We start from the raw sequence: 22,694 nt of genomic DNA on the forward strand, positions 1-22,694 counted from the left end.
GTATAACAATTAGTCTAAAATTTGGATTTGTAAACTGACTAGGCTAACAGGAGATGTATCTATGAATGTGTAGTCATTATAGTTACTATCAATGTGTATTAACTTCTAGCAATTATCCTAATTTGTCCCACTTACAATTTATATGCAAATGTGAATCTAAATGAATTATTTCCACATTAACCTGTTATTAGATGTCTTATGATGAGTAACTGAAGAATTGAGTTCAATATTTTTCTTCCTTCTTTTGTTTGGCCTCTTCTTTTGCATGGAACATTTAATTTGTATTCTACCCTTCATTCTTTTAATTTTATTGAAAACTTTTTAAGAAAGCTTCTCAAAACATTACCCTTAGGACATCATCAATCCTGATGCTGAACATTTCAAAGAGAATGAGAAAGTTAGTGATATGCCACAAAAATTGAAGAGTTTTCATCTTAAAAAGAAAATTTTAGATAAAGAGGTATGTATTCTTCATTCTAAAAATTATATCATTTTTAGTGAAAAAAGAAGTAAAAAAAAGCTAGTGTAAAAGTATAAAGAGGCTCCTAAAAACTTTGGATTTTTTAAAATAATTATTTCAGGGGACAAGATTAGCTTTACTTTGACTCTAAGGAGGCCTTTTGTTCAACACTTGACTTGTTTTATAACCTAAGTATGTCTTAGAAAATCCCATTCATCTACCCAAAAACTGGTATGAGTATCTGTTCACTTTTAATGGTACCACTGATTCCTGAAGATAAGTATATTTTGACATTCCTATAGGGCTTCCTTGATAGCTCACCTGGTAGAGAATCCGCCTGCCATGCAGGAGACCCCTGTTCCATTCCTGGGTCCGGAAGATTCCCTGGAGAAGGGATAGGCTACTATTCCAGTATTCATGGGCTTTCCTGGGCTCAGACAGTAAATAATCCACCTGCAATGTGGGAGACTTGGGTTTGATCCCTGGATTAGGAAGATCCCCTGGAGGAGGACACTGCAACCCCCTTGAGTATTCTTGTCTAGAGCATCCCATGGACAGAGGAGCCTGGGGGTCTCAGAGTCAGACACTACTGAGCAGCTAAGCACAGGACATAGTTATTACAAACTTTATCACTTGGAATAGTGGATACATTGGAAACAGATTTTATTTCTCAAGTGAGACAAGTAAGGGAAGGCCCTTGGGACTTCTTCAGTCAGTCTCTCGGCTAGTGGTGCAGAGGTGGAGAGAGAACTAGGAGAGCCAGGTAAATGTTGTTGTTCAGGTGTGCAGTCGTGTTCGACTCTTTTCAACCCCATGGACAGCACGCCAGGCTTCCCTGTTCAAACTTGAGTCCATCGCGTCAGTGATGCCATCCAACTATTTCATCCTCTGTCATCCCCTTCTCCTCCCGCCTTCGATCTTTCCCAGCATCAGGGTCTTTTCTAATGAGTCAGCTCTTTGCATCAGGTGGCCAAAGTATTGGAGCTTCAGCTTCAGCATCAGTTCCTCCAGTGAATATTCAGGATTGATTTCCTTTAGGATTGACTGGTTTGATCTCTTTGCAGTCCAAGGGACTCCCAAGAGTCTTCTCCAGCACCATAGTTCAAAAACATCAATTCTTCAGCGCTCAGCCTTCTTTATGGCTTCCCTTGTAGCTCAGTCAGTAAAGGATTTGCCTGACGTGCAGGAGACCCAGGTTCAATCCCTGGGTTGGGAAGATCCCCTGGAGAAGGAAATGACAACCCACTCCAATATCCTTGCCTGGAAAATCCCATGGACAGAAGAGCCTAGTGGGCTGCAGTTCATGGGGTCTCAAACAGTTGGGCACGACTGAGCGACTAACACTTCTAGCCTTCTTTATAATCCAATTCTCACATCCATACATGAATGCTAGAAAAACTGTAGCTTTGACTAGATGAAACTTTGTTGGCAAAATAATGTCTCTGCTTTTTAATATGCTGTCTAGGTTGGTCATAGTTTTTCTTCTCGAGGAGCAAGTGTCTTTCAATTTCATGGCTGCAGTCATCATCTGCAGTGATTTTGGAGTCCAAGAAAATAAAGTCTGTCACTATTTCCATTGTTTCCCCATCTATTTGTCATGAAGTGATGGGGCCTGATGCCATGATCTTCGTTTTGTGAATGTTGAGTTTTAAGCCAGCTTTTTCACTCTCCTCTTTCACCTTCATCAAGAGGCTCTTTAGTTCCTCTTTGCTTTCTGCCATAAGGGTGGTGTCATCTGCATATCTGAGGTTATTGATATTTCTCCTGGTAATCTTGATTCCAGCTTGTGCTTCATCCAGCCCAGCATTTTGCTTGATGTACTCTGTATATAAGTTAAATAAGCAGGCTTACAGTATACAGCCTTGACGTACTCCTTTCCCTATTTGAAACCAGTCCATTGTTCCATGTCTGGTTCTAACTGTTGCTTTTTGACCTGCATACAGGTTTTGGAGGAGACACGTAAGGTGCTCTGGTGTTCTGATCTCTTTAAGAATTGCTTGTCGTGATCCATACAGTCAAAGGCTTTAGCGTAGTCAATGGAGCAGAAGTAGATGCTTTTTTGGAATTCTCTTTCTTTTTCTATGATCCAACTGATGTTGGCAATTTGATCTCTGGTTCCTCTGCCTTTTCTAAATCAATTTCTGACCATAGTTCTTCAGGCACTCTGGCTATCAGATCTAATCCCTTGAATCTATTTCTCACTTCCACTGTATAATCGTAAGGGATTTGATTTAGGTCATACCTGAGAGTCCCTTGGACTGCAAGGAGATCCAACCAGTCCATTCTAAAGGAAATCAGTCCTGGGTGTTCTTTGGAAGGAATGATGCTAAAGCTGAAACTCCAGTACTTTGGCCACCTCATGTGAAGAGTTGACTCATTGGAAAAGACTCTGATGCTGGGAGGGATTGGGGGCAGGAGGAGAAGGGGACGACAGAGGATGAAATGGCTAAATAGCATCACCGACTCGATGGACGTGAGTTTGAGTGAACTCCGGGAGCTGGTGATGGACAGGGAGGCCTAGAGTGCTGCAATTCATTGGGTCGCAAAGAGTCGGACACGACTGAGCGACTGAACTGAACTGAGCTGAATGATCTAGTGGTTTTCTCTACTTTCTTCAATTTAAATCTGAATATTGGCAATAAAGAGTTCATGATCTGAGCCACAGTCAGCTCCCGGTCTTGTTTTTGCTGACTAAATAGAGCTTCTCCATCTTGGCTGCAAAAAATATAATCAATCTGGTTTTGGTTTTGACCATCTGGTGATGTCCATGTGTAGAGTCTTCTCTTGTGTTGTTGGAAGGGGGTGTTTGCTGTGACCAGTGTGTTCTCTTGGCAAAACTCTGATAGCCTTTGCCCTACTTCGTTTAGTACTCTAAGGCCAAAGTTGCCTATTATTCCAGGTATCTTTTGACTTCCTACTTTTGCATTCCAGTCTACTGTAATGACGGAGAAGGCAATGGCACCCCACTCCAGTACTCTTGCCTGGAAAATGACATGGACGGAGTAGCCTGGTGGGCTGCAGTCCATGGGGTCGCTAAGAGTCGGACACGACTGAGCGACTTCACTTTCACTTTTCACTTTCATGCATTGGAGAAAGAAATGGCAACCCACTCCACTCTTCTTGCCTGGAGAATCCCAGGGACGGGGGAGCCTGGTGGGCTGCCATCTATGGATGGGGTCGCACAGAGTCGGACACTACTGAAGCGACTTAGCATCAGCAGCAGCCACTGTAATGAAAAGGACATCTTTTTTTTGGTGTTAGTTCTAGAAGGTCTTCTAGTTCTTCATAGAACTGTTCAGCTGCTTTGGCAATAGTGGTTGGGGCATAGATTTAGATTACTGTGATACTGAATGGTTTGCCTTGGAAATGAACAGAGATCATAGTCATTTTTGAGATTGCACCCAAGTACTGCATTTTGGACTCTTTTGTTGACTATGAGGCCTATTCCATTTTTTCTAGGGGAGTCTTGCCCACAGTAGTAGATATAATGGTCCTCTGAGCTAAATTCGCCCATTCTGGTCCATTTTAGTTCACTGATTCCTGGAATGTCAATGTTCACTCTTGCCATCTCCTGTTTGACCACTTCCAATTTGCCTTGATTCATGGACCTAACATTCCAGGTTCCTATGCAATACTGTTCGTTACAGCATTGGGCTTTGCTTTTACCACCAGACACATCCATAGCTGGGTCTTGTTTCCTCTTTGACTCAGCTTCTCCATTCCTTCTGGAGCTGTTTCTCTGCTCTTCTCCAATGGCATATTGGGCACTTATCGACCTGGGAAGTTCATCTTTCAGGGTCATATCTTTTTGTCTTTTCATACTATTCCTCGGTTTCTCAAGGCAAGAATGCTGAAGTGGTTTGCCATTCCCTTCTCCAGTGGACCACATTTTGTCAGAACTCTCCACCATGACCCGTCTGTCTTGGGTGGCCCTACATGGCATGGCTCATTGCTTCATGGAGTTAGTTGAGGTTGTGATCCATGTGATCAGTTTGGTTAGTTTTCCATGATTGTGGTTTTCAGTTTGTCTGCCCTCTGATGGATGAGGATAAGAGGCTTGTGGAAGCTTCCTGATGGGAGGGACTGGCTGTGGGGAAATTGGGTCTTGCTCTCATGCGAAGAGTTGACTCATTGGAAAAGACTCTGATGCTGGGAGGGATTGGGGGCAGGAAGAGAAGGGGACAACAGAGGATGAGATGGCTGGATGGCATCACCGACTCGATGGATGTGAGTCTGAGTGAACTCCAGTAGTTGGTGATGGACAGGGAGGCCTGGCGTGCTGCAATTCATGGGGTCGCAAAGAGTCGGACACGACTGAGCGACTGATCTGATCTGATCTGATCTGGTGGGCAGGGCCATGCTCAGTAAATCTTTAGTCCAATTTTCTGCTGATGGGTGGGGCTGTGTTCCTTCACTGTAGTTTGGCCTGAGGCCAAACCATGATAGGGGTAATGGCTGTAATGGGGACCTCCTTCCAAAGGACTTATGCCAGCATGCTGTGACTCTCATTTGGGAAAATGATAATAAGACTCAAACAGGAGCCATTTTTAATCTGAGAGGAAAACAGAAGTGACCAGTTTACCTGGCTGAACAGTAAATCTGGGATTCAATTTCAATACTGTACTAGCAGGAAATGACTTCTCTGAACTGTGAGGTGGATAGGAAATTTGTTGCAAGTGCTCTGGAGAACCTATCTTCTGGCTAAGCTATAGAGAAAAGGACCAAGGAATAAACAGGCATGCAGAAAAACTACTGGTCTCCACTTCTTAAAGCAACCTTCTAAAAGAAGCCTAGTTGAGGGTTCAAAAGGGATGTTGTGCTTAGCTGCTCAGTCGTGTCTGACTCTTTGCCACCCCATGGACTGTAGCACGCCAGGTTCCTCTGTCCATGGGGATTCTCCAGGCAAGAATAGTGGGGTGGGTTGCCATGCCCAAACCAGAGGTCGAACCCAGGTTTCCCACATTGCAACCAGATTCTTTACCATCTGAGCCACCAGGGAAGCCCAAGAGGGATGTTTCAGAAATACAATTTCAGATATTTATGTTCTCTTGGTAAATTTCTGTGTCATTACTGTAATATTGGCAGACAAAATAATGTGATGTCTGTCATTTGATTGAGTGAAGGGAGTTGCAGGGAGGAGGAAGTGCTTGGGGTATTAATGATACAAGATTGATCATTAACTGTCAATAATTGGAGCTGAGTAATAGTTATATGGGGCTTCATTAGTTTTTTCTCTTTTTTCGAAATTGTTCATAATAAAAAATTCTGTACAGCATACTTTATCACTGATATTTGGAGGAGTTAGAAATATTGAATATTAAAGATCTATTATTATTATATGGAACATATAAGAAATGATACTGAATTGTATCTAGAAAAAGTTGGCTAATTTTTTCTTTAAAGCAGAGTCTTAATAGCCTGGCTGTAAAAGCAATTGGGTATTAGAATAAGCTCTGCGGAGCTCCCAAGCCCTCCCTCATGTTTGGTGACTTACAGGACTCACAGGACTCAGCACACAGTCATTCTCCCAGTTATGAGGTATTATTACTGCGAGAGGATTCAGAACAAAACCAGCAAAGGGGAAAAGCACATGGAGCAAAGTCCAGAGGAAACCAGGTGCCCTTCCCTTCCCTGGCAGTGAGCTGTGCAGCCCATGTGAAGAGTTCCCAGGGAAGCTCACTGGACACTGAGTGTCCAGGGTTTCTATCTGAGGCTGGTCGAGTAGGCAGGCACCCTCTGCCTGCCACGTACCAAAACCCCAGACTCTCCCAGTGGAAGGAGGCGTTCAGCATAAACCACATCCTCTGTGCAAATAGGTTAGACGCAGTGAGCCTTCATACCGGGAAATGATGGAGACTCTCCCACGATCCAGGTTCCTAGAAGCCAGTCAGGGGGCACCTTGGCGAGCAGGCCTTTCTGGGGGCAGCAGTCTCAGGCATGTTGTGTGAACTCTACTACACAGGAGCTCGAAATACAAGACACCTTTGAGACAGGGGTTGGGCTGTTCATGGTTTGGTGATTTTATTAGAAATGTTACTGAATGTAGTCTTATTTCCTGTCTCTGAAATAGAAAATGCCTTTTTCCTTAGCTACTGAAACATAAAGACAAAATCGCAGCTTTCAGACAGTTACTTGCTAATGAAAAATCATGTCAACATCAGGTTCCTGGGGTGAGTTAAACATTCACCGTGTCCTGTTTCTCTAATACAAAAATGCAACTTTAGATCTTACATTGAAAGCTTTCTGTTATTGAAGCCACTGGAGAGCTCTCTGATGGCTTAACTGATAGCATATTCATTGTCAAATGTTCCAAGGAAAGTGAACATATTGGAAGTGGACACAAACATGTTTCATGGCAGGTTACAGAATTTGACTCCAAGGAAGCCAAGAATGTCAGAGACGTGCCTGTTGTACTGGGAGCCAAACTGAACCAGCCCCACAACCTAAACGAGGAGCTTGATTTTTTGGTAAGAAACACCTTTCGTTGCTTTGCTAGCCTTTTTATTCACAACACTGTCTTAATAACGAGTTGTGGAAATGATCTGCCTTCAAAAACTTTGCTCCTTGAAATGGTCACACGCTGGCATAGTAGCAGTATTATTCACCCCCACAAATATAGAACTGAAGTTGGCACTCTCAGGTTTTGAAATTTTAAATATTGTCCCACATGGTTTCTGTTTAGAAAAATTTTTTTTCTTTCAAAATGCAGAAATTTTCAAGTATGTGCAAGTTTTTAATAGTGAATGAAGAACATTTATATTGTGGCACATACGACCACCATTCTTAGAGCAGTAGGTGTTTACAGCAATCGAGATTAAGGGGGTGCCAGGGAAATGGCACACGTCCTTTGGATGGCACCCAGAGCCATCACAGGGGAGTGGTGATTGTGGGAGGGGTGGAGCTAATGGCGGTAATCATTTTGCAATATATCAGTGTATCAAATCAACACGCTGTACACCTGAAACTTACACAACGGTTGCATCAGTTATGTATCGATAAAGCTGGAAAAAAGAAGATAAAAGCAGCTAAAAGAGGAAAAATCTGTGGGAAGAAAATTAAAATATCTTGGTATCTAGAAAGTTACAATCCATTTGGATCCCACTATATAGTGAAAAAGAGGTTAATTAACTTAATTGGTTCTTTAACGTTTATTTATTTCTGGCTGTGCTGGGTCTTCATTGCTGCGCAGGCTTTTCTCTAGTCGTGGCGAGCCGGGGCTCCTCTCCAGTTGCGGTGCTTAGGCTTCTCTTGTTGCAGAGCGCGGGCTGCACGGGCTCTAGGCGTGCACGGCTTCAGTAGTTGCGACTCATGGGCTTAGTTGCTCCGCGGCGCGTGGGATCTTCCCGGACCAGGGATCGAACCCGTGTCTCCTGCGCTGGCGGGTGGATTCTTAGCACTAAGCCACTAGGGAAGCCCCCATAATTTCTTTTTTCATCTTTAGAGAAGTCTATCGTATTTCTAAATTGTTAAAGGTCAGCATCCTGTACTAAATTCATTGCATAGGAGAAAGGGAAAAGCCCGATGCTGTGAGGGCTTATAGTTTTCTTCCTTTCTACTTCATTAATTTTCTTCATTATATAGGTAATTATTGACTTCCTTGAAAGGGTAAGCAAGGCTAGTCAGTATGGAGATATTGATGGAAAGTTACATCAAACGGAAGCCCTGCCTCCAAGGAATCTAGAAAAGGTGAGATATATAGATAGCTGTTTGCAAGGACTAAAGGGAACCTTTTTAAAAAGAGGAGGATCCCGTGACATCCAGGTGGGAGAAGCACAGAGGAGAGCCCACAGGCTGGCAGGGGGCGGATGAAAGGGGGGCAGGCCCTGTCAGCAGCTTCTGAGCTTCAGGCACAAAAGAGGTTTGGAATGGACCTCGGTCTCCCCTGGGGTGGGAAGCTGAAGTGAGAAAACGCTCACAAATGGCAGCATCTCAGACACACTATGTTGCCTCTTACATGTGCTGCAGACTTTGTTGTACAAACTATATTTCAGAGGAACCGAATAACTCATGAGGGAGAGTTCTTCGCTGGAGAATGTAAGCTGTTAAAAGCAGAAGAGGTACTTCCCTGAGGGTGCAGTGGTTAAGACCTCGCCTTCCAAGGAGGGCGGTGCCAGTTGGATCCCTGGTTGGGGGCTAAGATCCCACTTGCCTCTCGGGCAAAAAAATAAAAAAACAGAAAACAGAAGCAGTATTATAACAAATTCAACTGAGACTAAAAATGGTCCACATTAAAAAAAAGCAGAAGACACACCTATAGAAAATTACATCTTGCATCCCTGAATAAAATAAGGCATCTAGGCACTTAGAATGGCTGCTAAAACCTGTAAGTTCAAGACTTACAAGAAACTTTTAATGACCCACAGCAGAGCCCTCTTGTCCAGCTTAACCGCACAAAAGGTGAGGTGTGCCCTTGACTGCTTGAGGCATGGAACGGGCACTGTCCGTGGTGTCTCACCTGAACCCACCTGAAAGCAAGCTTCTAGACCACACAACTCCTGAGAGGGTAAAGAAGCACATCAAGCTGACCGTGATAAAAATTCCAAACGTGAGAAATGCTAGTCCCTAAAGGACTGGCACACGGAAAGGGAGGGAGAGGAAAGGAAGAGCTGCTCTCGACACAGAGGTTCAAGGTGATGGCGTTCAGTCGCTAAGTTGTGTCCCACTCTTTGCGGCCCCGTGGACGGCAGCACGCCAGGCTTCCCTGTCCTCCACTGTCTCCCGGACTCTGCTCAGATTCATGTCCGTTGAGTCAGTGGTGCTAACAATCTTAGCCTCTGCCACCCTCTTCTCTCTACTTCTAGCCATGTCCTTTAAAAAGCATTTTAAATTCTCTTCACCTTGGGTTTATCTGTTAAACTGAGGTAATATCTGTACTCCCTGCTTTAAGTAACATGTGCAGTCAGAGGAATGGGACCCCGATTTGATATTGTCCCCATTAATATATCTATGTAAAGGGAAAGAGCAAGAAAGCTTGTTCCGCTATTGTTTCCTGTAGGGCAGACTTGTAAACATATGTAAATAAATATGTTTAAATAAACATTAGAACATCAACGGCCACTCTTAACATTGTTATTTAAAGGGAACATTTCTGTTTTTTTTCTTCTATAATTGCTTTGAAAATTAAGGTAACTGTGGGGGAACTTGTGAATACTCTTTCTTGGTAATTTAGCCTACATATCATTTTTAGAAATACAAACTTTAAATTGTTAATGCAAGAATACAATATTTAAATTGTTAATGTTAATTTTTTGCAAATAAAAATTGGACCCCCCCAAAAATTTAAACCCCCCCCTAAAAAATTGGACCATAAGTCAGAATGTGACACACGTTGAGCTGGACCTTTTAAAAACTCTCATTTATACACGTGAGAATATTGATGAAACCTGAAAATGTGTCATCAAGCAGCACATCAGTGCTTCAGAGACAATCAAATATCCATTGGTTATATATGGAAAGAAGATAGTCTATCCATTGGTTATGAATGGAAAGAAAAGACTTGGGACTAATAAGTACTTGTATTTACTAGTAAGTGTCTAGTTGTTTGCAAAGCTATTTCATTGTATTAAAATGTAGAAAAGCTGAAACACCGTTTAAATTTCTGTTCATGTGTTCTAACTGCAGTCTAACTAACAGCCTCTCTCAATTCACCTATGGTACAAATCAGTGTAAGGGAATATTGAAATAAAGTATAGCTCACTGTTCTCATTGTTCTTAACATCAATACATGATTTTCATGGCAGTTTCCAAGTTATCATTTTTGCTGATGTTGCTCTATAGATTGCAAAATTGGAAAATCTTCTAGAGACAAAAGAAGACCACTGCAACAGACTCACTGAAGAAAATGACAAGTATCAAAGACATTTAGGCAACTTAATAAATAAGGTACAGATTTTCTTATGCACATATATTTTTTAAACTATGTCAAATATTAAAACATTAGAATTTGGATGCAAAAAAGGGATCTGAAGGATGATGTAACACATTTGTCTCAATTCCATTCACTTCATCATGACTGTGTTATTTTCCTTTTAGCTAAAAGCTAGCAAAGAACTGTATGTGTGCATATAGCCTTCTGTTGTCAGCAATTTCTTAGTCTTAGCCTCACCGATTCACTTGGAGGGTCCTTCTAAATCTCGCCAACATAGTGTTCTGGTTTACCTTTTAAAACCTCATTGTGGACTCTGACCCTGGGTTGACACATACACTACTTGTATGGATCACAGTTGTTTCACTACAGTTGTCCTTTTTTTGATACTTTTTCTGCATGGTGAACAGGCACATTTCAGTTCTATTTGTATCCATATTCCTGATTTCAAAATACAAGGAAGATGTTCTGCCAGTTGTAAAACCTTCATTCACAGGAGTCATATAATTGAACTTCAACTTGTGCAGATTCTTGAAAAGCAAAAAAATGAACAAAACTAAGTAAATATCTTAGAATTGATCACAGAATAATTGTTTTAGCTAATGTTTCCCAAGGTTACATCTTATGAGGAAATAATCAAATGTGCTGACCAAAGACTTGTGATATCCCACTCCCAGATTGCACAGTAAGTTCAAAAAACTTTATTTTTAATTTTGTAAACATTTGCTGGTATGTCACTTTCTGACTTGCTGAGTTCATCTTTTAGACTCCTACAAAGAGGGAAATGTGCCATTTTGTAAGTAAAGAAGACCATTCTTCAATAATGTGTTTATTCTATTTAATGTCTGGATTACTTGAACACCCAGAGTTTCCTCTTCCTTCTCAGAACTCCCTTTGATGTGGGGGTGGGTGGGTGGGGAGCGAGGTTAAGGAATTAGTGAGAAACATCCAAGAATTTTAGAAGATTATCACCACAGTGTTCGAGTAAAATAACCTTGCTATCCTTAGAATTTATCCATATAAGGTTTTGAATGCACCCCAAATGAAACGTATCATGTACCAAATAGATTTTCTCATTTATTGAGATTCAGAGTGAAATATTCCAAAATTAGTGTTTTAAATTCTGCAAAGTTTTTCCACTTATTTATTCTCTTTATTTCTTACATGCTCTTTCCTCCACCCTTCTCCCAATTTCATTTGTACAGCGCTTGCTGTCATTAGAGCTTAAGCAAAAGGTCTAATCTTACACCCCCTAAAATAGGAGCTTTGTATAGTGCTAACTCACTACAAGATAACTGAAATAAATTGTAGATAAAACACACACACAAAACAAAAGCAAAGTCATCAATACAGAGAACCTGCTGGTGGTTACCGGAGGGGAAGGGAGTGGTGAGTGGGGGAGACGGGTGAAGGGGGTGGATTGTGTGGCGACGGATGGTGACTGGACTTCCGTGGTAATGCTCTGTAGTAGTGCATGCTGCTGCTGCTGCTGCTAAGTCGCTTCAGTCGTGTCCGACTCTGTGCGACCCCAGAGACGGCAGCCCACCAGGCTCCCCGGTCCCTGGGATTCTCCAGGCAAGAACACTGCAGTGGGTTGCCATTTCCTTTTCCAATGCATGAAAGTGAAAAGGGAAAGTGAAGTCTCTCAGTCGTGCCCAACTCTTAGCAACCCAGGGACTGGAGCCTACCAGGCTCCTCCGTCCTTGGGATTCTCCAGGCAAGAGTACTGGAGTGGGGTGCCATTGCCTTCTCCGGTATTAGTGCATACAGAGGTCAAATTATAATGCCGTACACCTGAGATTTATATAATAATATATACCAATTTTACCTCACTAAAAAATAAAGAATGGAGAAGGAAATGGCAACCCACTCCAGTATTCTTGCCTGGGAAATCCCATGGACAGAGGAACCTGGCGGGCTACAGTCCATGGTGTTGCCAAAGAGCTGGAGACCACTTAGTGACTAAACAAGAGACAAGACCAGAGAAGAAGTTACTGAGAAGTTGCTGTAATTCAAATATACAGATCCCTTTGAACAGAACAAAAGCTTTCACATCATTTAAACACAGAGGAAAAAAAATTGGAATTTATGGTTTAAGATTGTGTACTTGTTTACATTGAATTTCAAATCAAAGGACTTAAAAAAATTTTTTTTTTCCATAAGGGCTGCAACACAAACATATAAATATTTCCGTTTTTAAATAAAACAATTATCTTTGATGTGTAAAAAAAATAAAGAAGACAATATAAATATAAAATAGTACATTCAATAATATAAAGATAAAATAAAGACAAATATATAAGGAGGTGTACTTATTTCAGAAATCTTAAGATTCAATATTGTTAAGACTTATTTCTCCCCAAGCTGATCTAGATTTTATTTTTATCTTTTAAATATGTTTTATTGAAATATAGTTGGTTTTCAATGTTCTGTTAATTTCTGCTGGGCAACAAAGTGATTCAGTTATACATATATATGCATATATATATATGTATATATGTATATGTATATACATATATATATACACACACACACATTCTTTGGAAAGGATGCTGAAATTGTTGGCCATCCATTTGCAAACAAACAAAAAAAACAAAAACACTTTGATTTATACCTTGTATCACATGCAGAAGTAACTCAAAATGGATACTAGACCTAAATGAAAGAGCTAAAGTGTAAAACATTCTCAAAATATAGGAAAAAGTTTCTGATGTTGGGTTGATGTTGTGTTAGGCAGTGATTTAAATATGATACCAAAAACATGATTCATAAAAGAAAATTTTGATAATCGTACTTCATCAAAATTAAAAAACGTTGGCTCTTCCATGGACATCATTAAGAGAATGAAAAGACTAACATGAAAGAATATGTACACGTCATATATCTGCTAAAGAACTTGTAATCAGAATACATAACAGACTCTAAAAACCCAAGAATAAGGAAGCAACCCCATAAAAATGGGCAAAGATTTGAACAGACACTTCACCAAGAAGATGGATACATGGATGACAAGTAAGTACATTAAATGATAGTCAACATCATTAATAAGCAAATTAAACCCCAGTGAAGACCACTACACACCTATAAGTGTGCCTAAAAGACTGACCATACCAGGTATTGGCAGGACATGGAGCAACTGAAATGCTCATAGCCTCCTGGTGGAAATGTAAAATGGAGCAACCTCTTAAAAACAATTTGGTGCCTTCTTTAAAAGTTAAATATACCCAATGTATGATTCAGCCAACCCACTCCTGTGTATGGATCCAAGAAGAAAGAACACATGTGTTAACACAAAAGAGAATTTCAAGGTACCCACTTCAGTATTCTTGTCTGGAAAATCTCATGGACTGAGGAGCCTTGTGGGCTGCAGTCCATGGGGTTGCAAACAGTCGGGCATGACTGAGCTACTAACAGTTACTTACTTACTTACTTATTTGTAATAGCCCCAACCTAGGAACAACCTAAATGTCCCTCACATGGTGAGATGACAGACAAATTGTGACATGGCCACACAGTGGAATTCTATACAACAATAAAAAAAAGAATGACCTCTGGGTAGGTGCAACAGTGTGGATGAATTGCAAAATAATTAGGCTGAGTGTAAGATTTCATTACACAAAATTCTAGATGGTGCAAAACTATAGTGAAAGAAAGCAGATGAGTGGTCATCCAGGATGTGGGGGCAAAGAGGGCTGGGAAGGAGGGATCACTCTCCTTCTTCACCACTGGAACCTTTAAAGGGAAAAATTAATTAAATAATTTGAGTTGCTAGGAAAGAATTCCAAGTTCCCATATAGCTGTCTTCCCAGGTGGCTCAGTGGTAAAGAATCTGCCAGCCAAACAGGAGATGCAGGAGACACAGTTTTGACCCCTGGGTTGGGAAAATGTGGAGGAGAGAATGGCAACCACTTCCAGTATTCTTGCCTGTAAAATCCCATGGACAGAGGAGTCTGACGGGCTACAGTCCATGGTCCCGAAGAGTTGGACACAACTGAACTCCTGAATAGACACAAGATGGGTGGATGATGTATAGAAAGCTAGACCATCATTAAATTTATCTACTCAAATCCTCCAGTGAGGTTAGCTTAGAAAAGTCCATTTTAATCATAAACTTCAGTTGTTTCTTCTTTCAGTTTAGAAGAGAGAAATAAACAGTTGGAAGATTTAATTAGAAGGTCCAGAGAGAGAGTCAGAAAACCAAGGTAAGTTGTTTCTTTTTCTAAATGATAATGTCTTTACCTTTAGAATATATGCATAATAATGTTAAACATTTTTAAAAAACACCTTTCTCCTTGTCTTAATTTGAGACAAACAAGATAAATTATGTAAAAGTGCTTGGTATCTTGCCTAGCGTGAAATAGTTGCTTCATGTCTTTTTGTAGGACCTGAATTGCAAAGCAAGGTTCACTGCCCTCAGGGAACTTATGATCATTTCTAAGAAAAAATACTATGCAGATTATGAACTAAGATTTAGTTTACAATAAAACAGCTTACCCAGATCTTATGATCAGATTTTCTTCCACTGGTATGAAATCTTATAATCTGTTATGTTATTAATAGAAGACTCTCAGCTCTCAGTATTCGACGCTACAAGGTGTATGCCCAAACTCTAAGGGGTTGATTAGAACCATCGTAGGATGTTGAAATGGAACTCTTTCTGGTCCAGTTCCTAAGATGCTCATTCGACGTTCACCAGTTCTCTGTCTTAACCCTCCTCCACCCCCACCCCACTTGCTTCTGTTTTCTTTGATGTTATGCTCTCTCTGTTTCCTGCAGACCGAGAAGTCATCCGAAGCCCCTGACCGTGGTAGGTCATACTGATTGACAATCATTATAAAGAATGCGATGTTTCCATGTCATTGTCAAATTACACAAGATTAAATAAGATTTCCTAAAGTTATATTTCAGTAATGTTCAGCACAGCTTACCCCTCTGCCCCACATAAGGGCCTCTGGGCTGTGATTATAGCTGGTCCCGCAATTGGAAGCCCCTCCCTTAATTGTATTAGTCCCCTTGATGTCCCAACAGTTTGAAACAAAAATGTTGATTAAAATATAGTATTAGTATTATCTGTGGAGTTTATCTGTAGGTTTTCCTTGCACCCGTTTTTTTGTATGTAATCAAGAACACACTGTTTATGGAATAGGAGTTCTGTATGTGATCAAGAATTCACATGTAATCAAGAGTTAGCTCTTCTGTTCCCAAATGTCTGTCCTGCAAACTTATTTTTTTCCTTTCATTTTTAGATGCCAGTTATTTTAGAAGGAAATAGAAATGATTTAGATTAAACAGAACTGAAGATTAACAGTTAATCATTTTTGTCAGCCTCTCCAGGAGCAGAGTCATTACTGAGTACTGTACCCAGATCGATCCACACAAATGATACATTAAAATCTGTATAAGTAGTGAAACTTTACAATCCAAAAGTATGTGATTATTTTTCTTCTAGTTTCTTCCTGTGAACAATCAAACATATTCTAATATAAAATAAACAAGTGGATACAGTGTCTTCTTTTCTGAATACCTGCCAAGTTTCATTCCTACAGCACAAAAGTCTTGTATTGTTGTTTAGACGTTAGGTCACATCTGACTCTTTGCAACTCCATGGACTGCAGCCTGCCAGGCTCCTCTGACCGTGAAATTCTCCCAGCAAGAATACTGGAGTGGCTTGCCATTTCCTTCTCCAGGGGACCTTCCTGACCCAGAGATCAAACCCACGTTTCCTGTATTGGTAGGTGGATTCTTTACCACTGAATCTTTACCAGGAAAGCCTATTGCCAGGCCTTTAATAACATTATGAAATTGTTCTCTTATCTCACCCCAACTTTTTTTTCTTCTCTGGCCAGGCATCTCTCTCTACTATCAATCAAATTTAAAAAGACTAATGCTGAAATCGTTTGGAATTAAAACCCCGGTGACAGGAGATCTGACCCTTGTAACTTCCACCTTAACATATTTTGAGGAATTAGTTCCGAGTTTAAAAAAATGAACCAGAGAAGCTGATTTTGTAATATGTATTGGAAAAACGAATGTACATAACAAATATATTATCTTTTTGATAAATCCCAGAGCCAGGGTGGAGGTTTAATTATTGAATGAAGATATACCTTGAATGGAGGGGAAGAAATTATTTTATCTCACTGAAATTAGCTTTGCACTTAAATTAGGCAGGCAAGTTACAAGGGGGAAATATATGGAGAATCTAATCTGGCCCCAAAGGAAGTGAGGAATAATTTTAAAAAAAAGTATTATTATTGATATTATTTTTGTTGAGGAATTTTATAAGACATCTTATATGAATGTTGAAACAAAGTTAATTTCTCAAATTTAAGAAGTTGCAATACACTTTAAGACAAACCATGAGAAATGCAAATGAAGTTGCAGCTATAATCATGCTTTGTTTGAAAAATGTAAGCTCTGAAAGCTTTGGAAGTGATCAAGTTTTAAAAAGAGACATTATTATTAGTTCCATGGGGTTCTCTAGGGAAAGTTAAGGTGTGCTACAAGAAAGACAAATATTGTCATGGCTAACATAGCATCTGGACTCTGCACACACACGTGGTGAGATCTTTGGAAGGGACAGGTTAATACAGGCTGTCCACACGCAGGGCCGTGTGCCTAAGTGCTGCACTCACCGCGTGGGCTACTAGACGTTCATGACCTTTACCTCCAGGCTGTCTCACAGTGGACGTACCTCCTTTGGCACACGGCTCAGGGATGAAGCATCTAAGCCAGGGCTTCTCCCTATAAACATTTAATGACTTTCAACAAACCATGTGAACAGCCTCTATGTTAGATGCCAGAGTGAAAGTGAAAGTCACTCTGTCGTGTCCGACTCTTTGCGACCCCATGGACTGTCCATGGGATTCTCCAGGCCAGAATACTGGAGTGGGTAGCCTTTCCCTTCTCCAGGGGATCTTCCCAACCCAGGAATTGAACCGGGGTCTCCGGCATTGCAGGTGGATTCTTTACCAACTGAGAGATGCCAAAGGTATCATGAAAAGCCAGGCAGAGATGGCCAAGGACCACACGATGTATCGGAGAGATGGATAATTGATTCTTTTCTCGATTGGCACATGGGTCTCACCATGTGGGATGCTCTAGAAGCATAGATGAATTGGCCCTGGACATGATGATGAGAAAACCTCAGGGCAGGTTTTGCAGAAGTGATGATGCCTGAGCCCGATCCTTCTCGCTGACTAGATGTTCCCCAGGTAGACAGAAGAGGAAGCTCCTTTCACATAGCACAGCAGCCCGAGGTACCCTGTGATACTCTCTGAACCACAGGTAAAATCTAAAACCTGCCTTCTTCATACGGCAGGAGATAACCATGATCATCAATAATCTTCCATGCCATGTGAAGAAGTGTGAACCTTGTCCTTGTGAGAAGCTCTGAGCGATTTTACGTGTAGGAGTAATGTGGTCGATTATGCATTTTGAGGGACTTCCCTGGCAATCCAGTGGTTAGGACTGCACGTCGTCATTGCCAACGGCCTGGATTCTATCCCTAGTCAGGGAACTAAGACCCACAAGCCATGCAGCATGGCCAAAAAAAAAAAAAAAAAAAACCATTATGCATTTTGAATAGTGATGTATGAAGTGTAGTGATGGTGGATGATGCTAGAATCAAAAGTACCAGATAAGATGCTACAAGAAAAATGGAGGCCAGAAACAAAAACAGTGACAGAGGAAACAAAAGGGAAGTTACGTGTGCAAAGCGGTTTCAAAGACAAACGGAAAGGACAGGTGATCTTTAGCTCTGAGAGTGAAACAGGGAGGCGGTTAGGACGTCCTTGCTGGGTGAAAGAGCACAGAAGTCTTTGCTTGCATATAATAAATGTAACTTTTTTTTTGCTTGATAGTTTTTCACTTCTTATTAAGTCTAAGATTGAACTTAGGTTGCAAATTTGTGAGGGAAAGATGTCACTTGTAATAGTACAACAAATGCAACATATTTTCTGAGTTATCACCAATGTCAGGTGCTGTTCTATATCATTGACTAAAGGTACAAAAATCCCTGGTCCCAACATGTGACAGACAGGCGATGTAATAAACTGTATATTGTATTAGAAGACAAAAGGAGCTATAAAAAAAAAAGAGAGAGAGAACAGAGAAAAGAAATTGAGAGTGCAAGGGAAGGGCTGGGGGTTGTAATTTTAAGCTGGGAGTGAGGGTGAGCCTCACTGAGGACGTGGTCCTTGAGCTAAGACTTAAGGTCAGGAGAAAGTTATTTAGCTACTCTGCTACCTGGGGAACACCCAGAACAAAAACCAAGGTTTAACAGACAGCATCTAATGATGCTGAGGGAAATCTTTAGAAATCAAAGAAAAAGAAAGTTCTGCCAAGGAAGTAAAATAACAGAAGTGGAGAATCCACAGTGAGTTTGCCTGAGCTATAAGAATGGGAATAACCAGGGTACGGTGTATTTCTGGAAAACACAGATCTTCAAGGAGGTAGATGAGTAAGCAAGAGAAATAAAGCATAGAGGTGTGGGGATCCAGCGAGGGGGAGGGCTCTGGGTCGGTTCCCAGGGAACGCTGCTCATTACGGGGAGAAGGGAAATGGCAACAGTGCACAATTTGTGGGTACCCAGATCAGGGCTAGGATTTTACTTCAATAAGCCATAGGCTACTGTGTTTTATTTTTGTGCCGGTTGGACAGTCACACAGATCTCTCTGTTTTCTGTTTGTATGATCTGATTTTCACATCAATCCCACCCCAAGAAGGCACACTTTGCCCCTGTTGCACCTTTAGTGGCTAACTGTCTAAAATTCCAGTCCCAAATAAAAATCTAGTAGTAACCATTTAATAATAAAACTAGAGTCAAAGTCCCAGTTTAAGCCTAAACTGCATTATCCTCGTATGTTCAGTCTCTGGAGAAACACATCCTGAGAACTGGAGCCACAGACCTTACTAGGGATCTCTTTAATATCAGGAATGACAGTCCTCTGCCAGAAATTAGCCCTCTGAAGGGAAGAGAGTCAGGGAGATAGCCCTGGTCCAGGGACAGAGAGAAGAGGTGATTCTAAATACACAGCATGATGGCATATAGAGACAAACAGTTTGAGCAGAGCCAGTGCAGGAAAAAGCAGGCCAGTGACAGCCTGGAATTAGTTCAGTTCAGTCGTGTCCAACTCTTTGTGACCCCATAGAACTGCAGCACGGCAGGCTTCCCTGTCCATCACCAACTCCTGCAGCTTGCTCAAACTCATGTCCATCAAGTCGGTGATGCCATCCAACCGTCTTATCCTCTGTTGTCCCCTTCTCCTCCCGCCTGCAATCTTTCCCAGCATCAGGATCTTTCCCAATGGGTCAGTTCTTCGCATCAGGTGGCCAAAGTATTGGGAGTTTCAGCTTCAGCATATTCAGGACTGATTTCCTTTAGAATTGACTGGTTTGATCTCCTTGCAGTCCAAGGGACTCTCAGATCTTCTCCAACACCCAAGTTCAAAAGCATCAATTCTTTGGCACTCAGCTTTCTTTCACATCCATACATACTCAACTCTCACATCCATACATGAAGACTGGAAAAACCAGAGCTTTGACTAGATGGACCTCTGTTGGCAAAGTTAATGTCTCTGCTTTTTGGTATGCTGTCTAGGTTGGTCATAGCTTTTCTTCCAAGGAGCAAGCACCTGCAATCACCATCTGCAGTGATGGTGGCTGCAATCACCATCTGCAGTGATTTTGGGGCCCAAGAAAATAAAGCCTGTCACTGTTTCCATTGTTTCCCCATCCATTTGTCATGAAGTGATGGGACTGGATGCCATGATTTTAGTTTTTTGAATGTTTAGTTTTAATCCAGCTTTTTCACTCTCCTCTTTCATCAAGAGGCTGTTTAATTTCTCTTCGTTTTCTGCCATAAGGGTGGTATCATCTGCATATCTGAGATTATTGATATTTCTCCCAACAATCTTGATTCCAGCTTGTGCTTCATCTAGCCTGGCATTTCCAATGATGTACTCTGCATATAAGTTAAATAAGCAGGGTGACAGTGTACAGCCTTGAGGAACTCCTTTCCCAATTTGGAACCAGTCCATTGTTTCATGTTTGGTTCTAACTGTTGCTTCTTGACCTGCATACAGATTTCTCAGGAGGCAGGTAAGGTGGCCTGGTATTCCCATCTCTAAGAATTCTACACAGTTTGTTGTAATCCACACAATCAAAGGCTTTGGTGTAGTCAATAAAGCAAAAATAGATGTTTTTCTGGAATTCTCTTATTTTTTCTATGACCCAGCAGATGTTGGCAACTTGATCTCTGGTTCCTCTGCCTTTTCTAAATCCAGCTTGAACATCTGGAAGTTCTCAGTTCACATACTGTTGAAGTCTGGCTTGGAAAATTTTGAGCGTTGCTTTGCTAGCGTGCGATATGAGTGCAATTGTGTGGTAGTTTGAACATTCTTTGGCATTGCCTTTCTTTGGGATTTGAATGAAAACTGACCTTTTCCAGTCCTGTGTCCACTGCTGGAATCAGACTGCCAGGTTCAAATCTTAGCATCTGCCACTAGACTAGCTTTTATTAAGCCTTGGGGAAGTTACTAAGCTTAATGTGTCTCAGTTAACAATACACAGCTTATAAATATTTTCAGCGACTGAATGACAGGGAATGGCAACAGTGAGCACACCAAGGGTTAGCTTGTTTCATCATCCCTGTGACTTCTCCGGAAGGTCTCGTCCACTGGTACCTGGAGTTCACATTGTTTGATTGCATGACATACCAGATTGCTGGCAGCAACTCAAAGTCCACACTAGAAGAGAAGCAAAGAGTACAGCCACTGCCATCCACATTATGTATTTCCTAAACACTTGCTCTATGGTAGGCACTGTACCAGGTGACTTCTAGCACTGGACTGTCAGGTAAGAATTTAAGAACTGTTACTGTTTAACTGTGGACGAGGGTGTCTGCAAGGGCGGGGTGGTGGTGGTGGTGGTGCGGAAACAAGATTTTCCAATGTGTATTTTTTTATGCTTTGGATTTTTTTAACAATTATATATTCCAAGCATATTCTTGCTTTTCAGTGCCACACACAGGCAGTTTCAGTCAGTCAGTCAGTTTAGTCACTCAGTCGTGTCCAACTCTTTTCGACCCCATGAACCACAGCACGCCAGGCCTCCCTGTCCATCACCAACTCCCGGAGTTTACCCAAACTCATGTCCATTGAGTCTGTGATGCCACCCAACCATCTCATCCTCCGTCATCCCCGTCTCCTCCTGCCCTCAATCTTTCCCAGCATCAGGGTCTTTTCCAATGAATCAGCTCTTCGCATCAGGTGGCCAGAGTATTGGCGTTTCACCTTCAACATCAGACTGATTTCCTTTAGGATGGACTTGTTGGATCTCCTTGCAGTCCAAGGGGACTCTCAAAGAGTCTTCTCCAATAACACAGTTCAAAAGCATGAATTCTTTGGCACTCAGCTTTCTTTATAGTCCAACTCTCACATCCATACATGACCACTGGAAAAACCATAGCGTTGACTAGACGGACCTCTGTTGACAAAGTAATGTCTCTGCTTTTTAATATGCTGTCTAGGTTGGCCATAACTTTGCTTCCAAGGAGCAAGCGTCTTTTAATTTCATAGCTGCAGTCACCATCTGCAGTGATTTTGGAGCCCCAAAAAATAAAGTCAGCCACTGTTTCCCCATCTATTTGCCATGAAGTGATGGGACCAGATGCCACGATCTTAGTTTTCTGAATGTTGAGCTTTAAGCCAACTTTTTCACTCTCCTCTTTCACTTTCATCGAGGCTTTTTAGTTCCTCTTCACTTTCTGCCATAAGAGTGGTGTCATCTGCATATCTGAGCTTATTGATATTTCTCCTGGCAATCTTGATTCCAGCTTGTGCTTCCTCCAGCCCAGCGTTTCTCATGATGTACTCTGCATATAAGTTAATTAAGCAGGGTGACAATATACAGGCTTGACGTACTCCTTTTCTTATTGGAACCAGTTCTAACTGTTGCATCCTGACCTGCAGACAGGTTTCTCAAGAGGCAGGTCAGGTGGTCTGGTATTCCCATCTCTTTCAGAATTTTCCACAGTTTATTGTGATCCACACAGTCAAAGGTTTTGGCATAGTTTGTAAAACAGGCAGTTCATGTTCCTTATATTAAGCGGCATTACTCTTCAATTGCACAAAGACTTCCAAGCTGATCGTCAAATAAAGGAACCGCTAACTGGGAGAGAGGGATGGATGGCGCGGTGAGCGGCAAAAGGGCAGTTCGCCGCCAGCCCTTGGCCGTGATGGGAGGCGGACTCTCGCGGGATTCTCGGAGGTCTCGCGGGAATCTCGGAGGGCCTAGCAACCTGTCACGTGACTCCCGGGGCTGCCCGCGCTCCCCCACCGCTGGGACCCAGCCGCCACGTCGGGAAGG

At 41.7% G+C, this 22,694-nt stretch overlaps 1 protein-coding gene across 14 annotated transcripts in view; it reads left to right on the forward strand.

Moving 5' to 3' along the window:
- The window catches only part of CAGE1 (cancer antigen 1), a 44,288-nt gene extending 21,598 nt beyond the window's left edge, over positions 1–22,690 (forward strand). Inside the window, exons 5-16 of one of the 14 annotated variants that reach the window (XR_009492598.1) lie at positions 353–460; positions 5,957–6,076; positions 6,550–6,630; positions 6,820–6,927; positions 8,042–8,146; positions 8,452–8,517; positions 10,238–10,342; positions 10,925–11,010; positions 14,459–14,527; positions 15,102–15,132; positions 15,898–16,056; positions 16,172–22,690. Coding sequence is in view for 11 of the 14 variants with exons in the window: in XM_059880689.1 (XP_059736672.1) it covers positions 353–460; positions 5,957–6,076; positions 6,550–6,630; positions 6,820–6,927; positions 8,042–8,146; positions 8,452–8,517; positions 10,238–10,342; positions 10,925–11,010; positions 14,459–14,527; positions 15,102–15,132; positions 15,572–15,613 (921 nt within the window). In the remaining 3 variants the exon portion in view is untranslated. Of the gene's footprint in view, positions 1–352; positions 461–5,956; positions 6,077–6,549; positions 6,631–6,819; positions 6,928–8,041; positions 8,147–8,425; positions 8,518–10,237; positions 10,343–10,924; positions 11,011–14,458; positions 14,528–15,101; positions 15,133–15,571; positions 15,854–15,897; positions 16,057–16,171 lie in introns of those variants that run through there. The other 13 variants (XM_059880689.1, XM_024984071.2, XM_059880697.1 and 10 more) reach the window with 13 other exon arrangements.
- Positions 22,691–22,694: the final 4 nt, after the last annotated feature.

The sequence above is a fragment of the Bos taurus genome, chromosome 23, assembly GCF_002263795.3.
Source record: "Bos taurus isolate L1 Dominette 01449 registration number 42190680 breed Hereford chromosome 23, ARS-UCD2.0, whole genome shotgun sequence".
NCBI classification, from domain to species: domain Eukaryota; kingdom Metazoa; phylum Chordata; class Mammalia; order Artiodactyla; family Bovidae; genus Bos; species Bos taurus.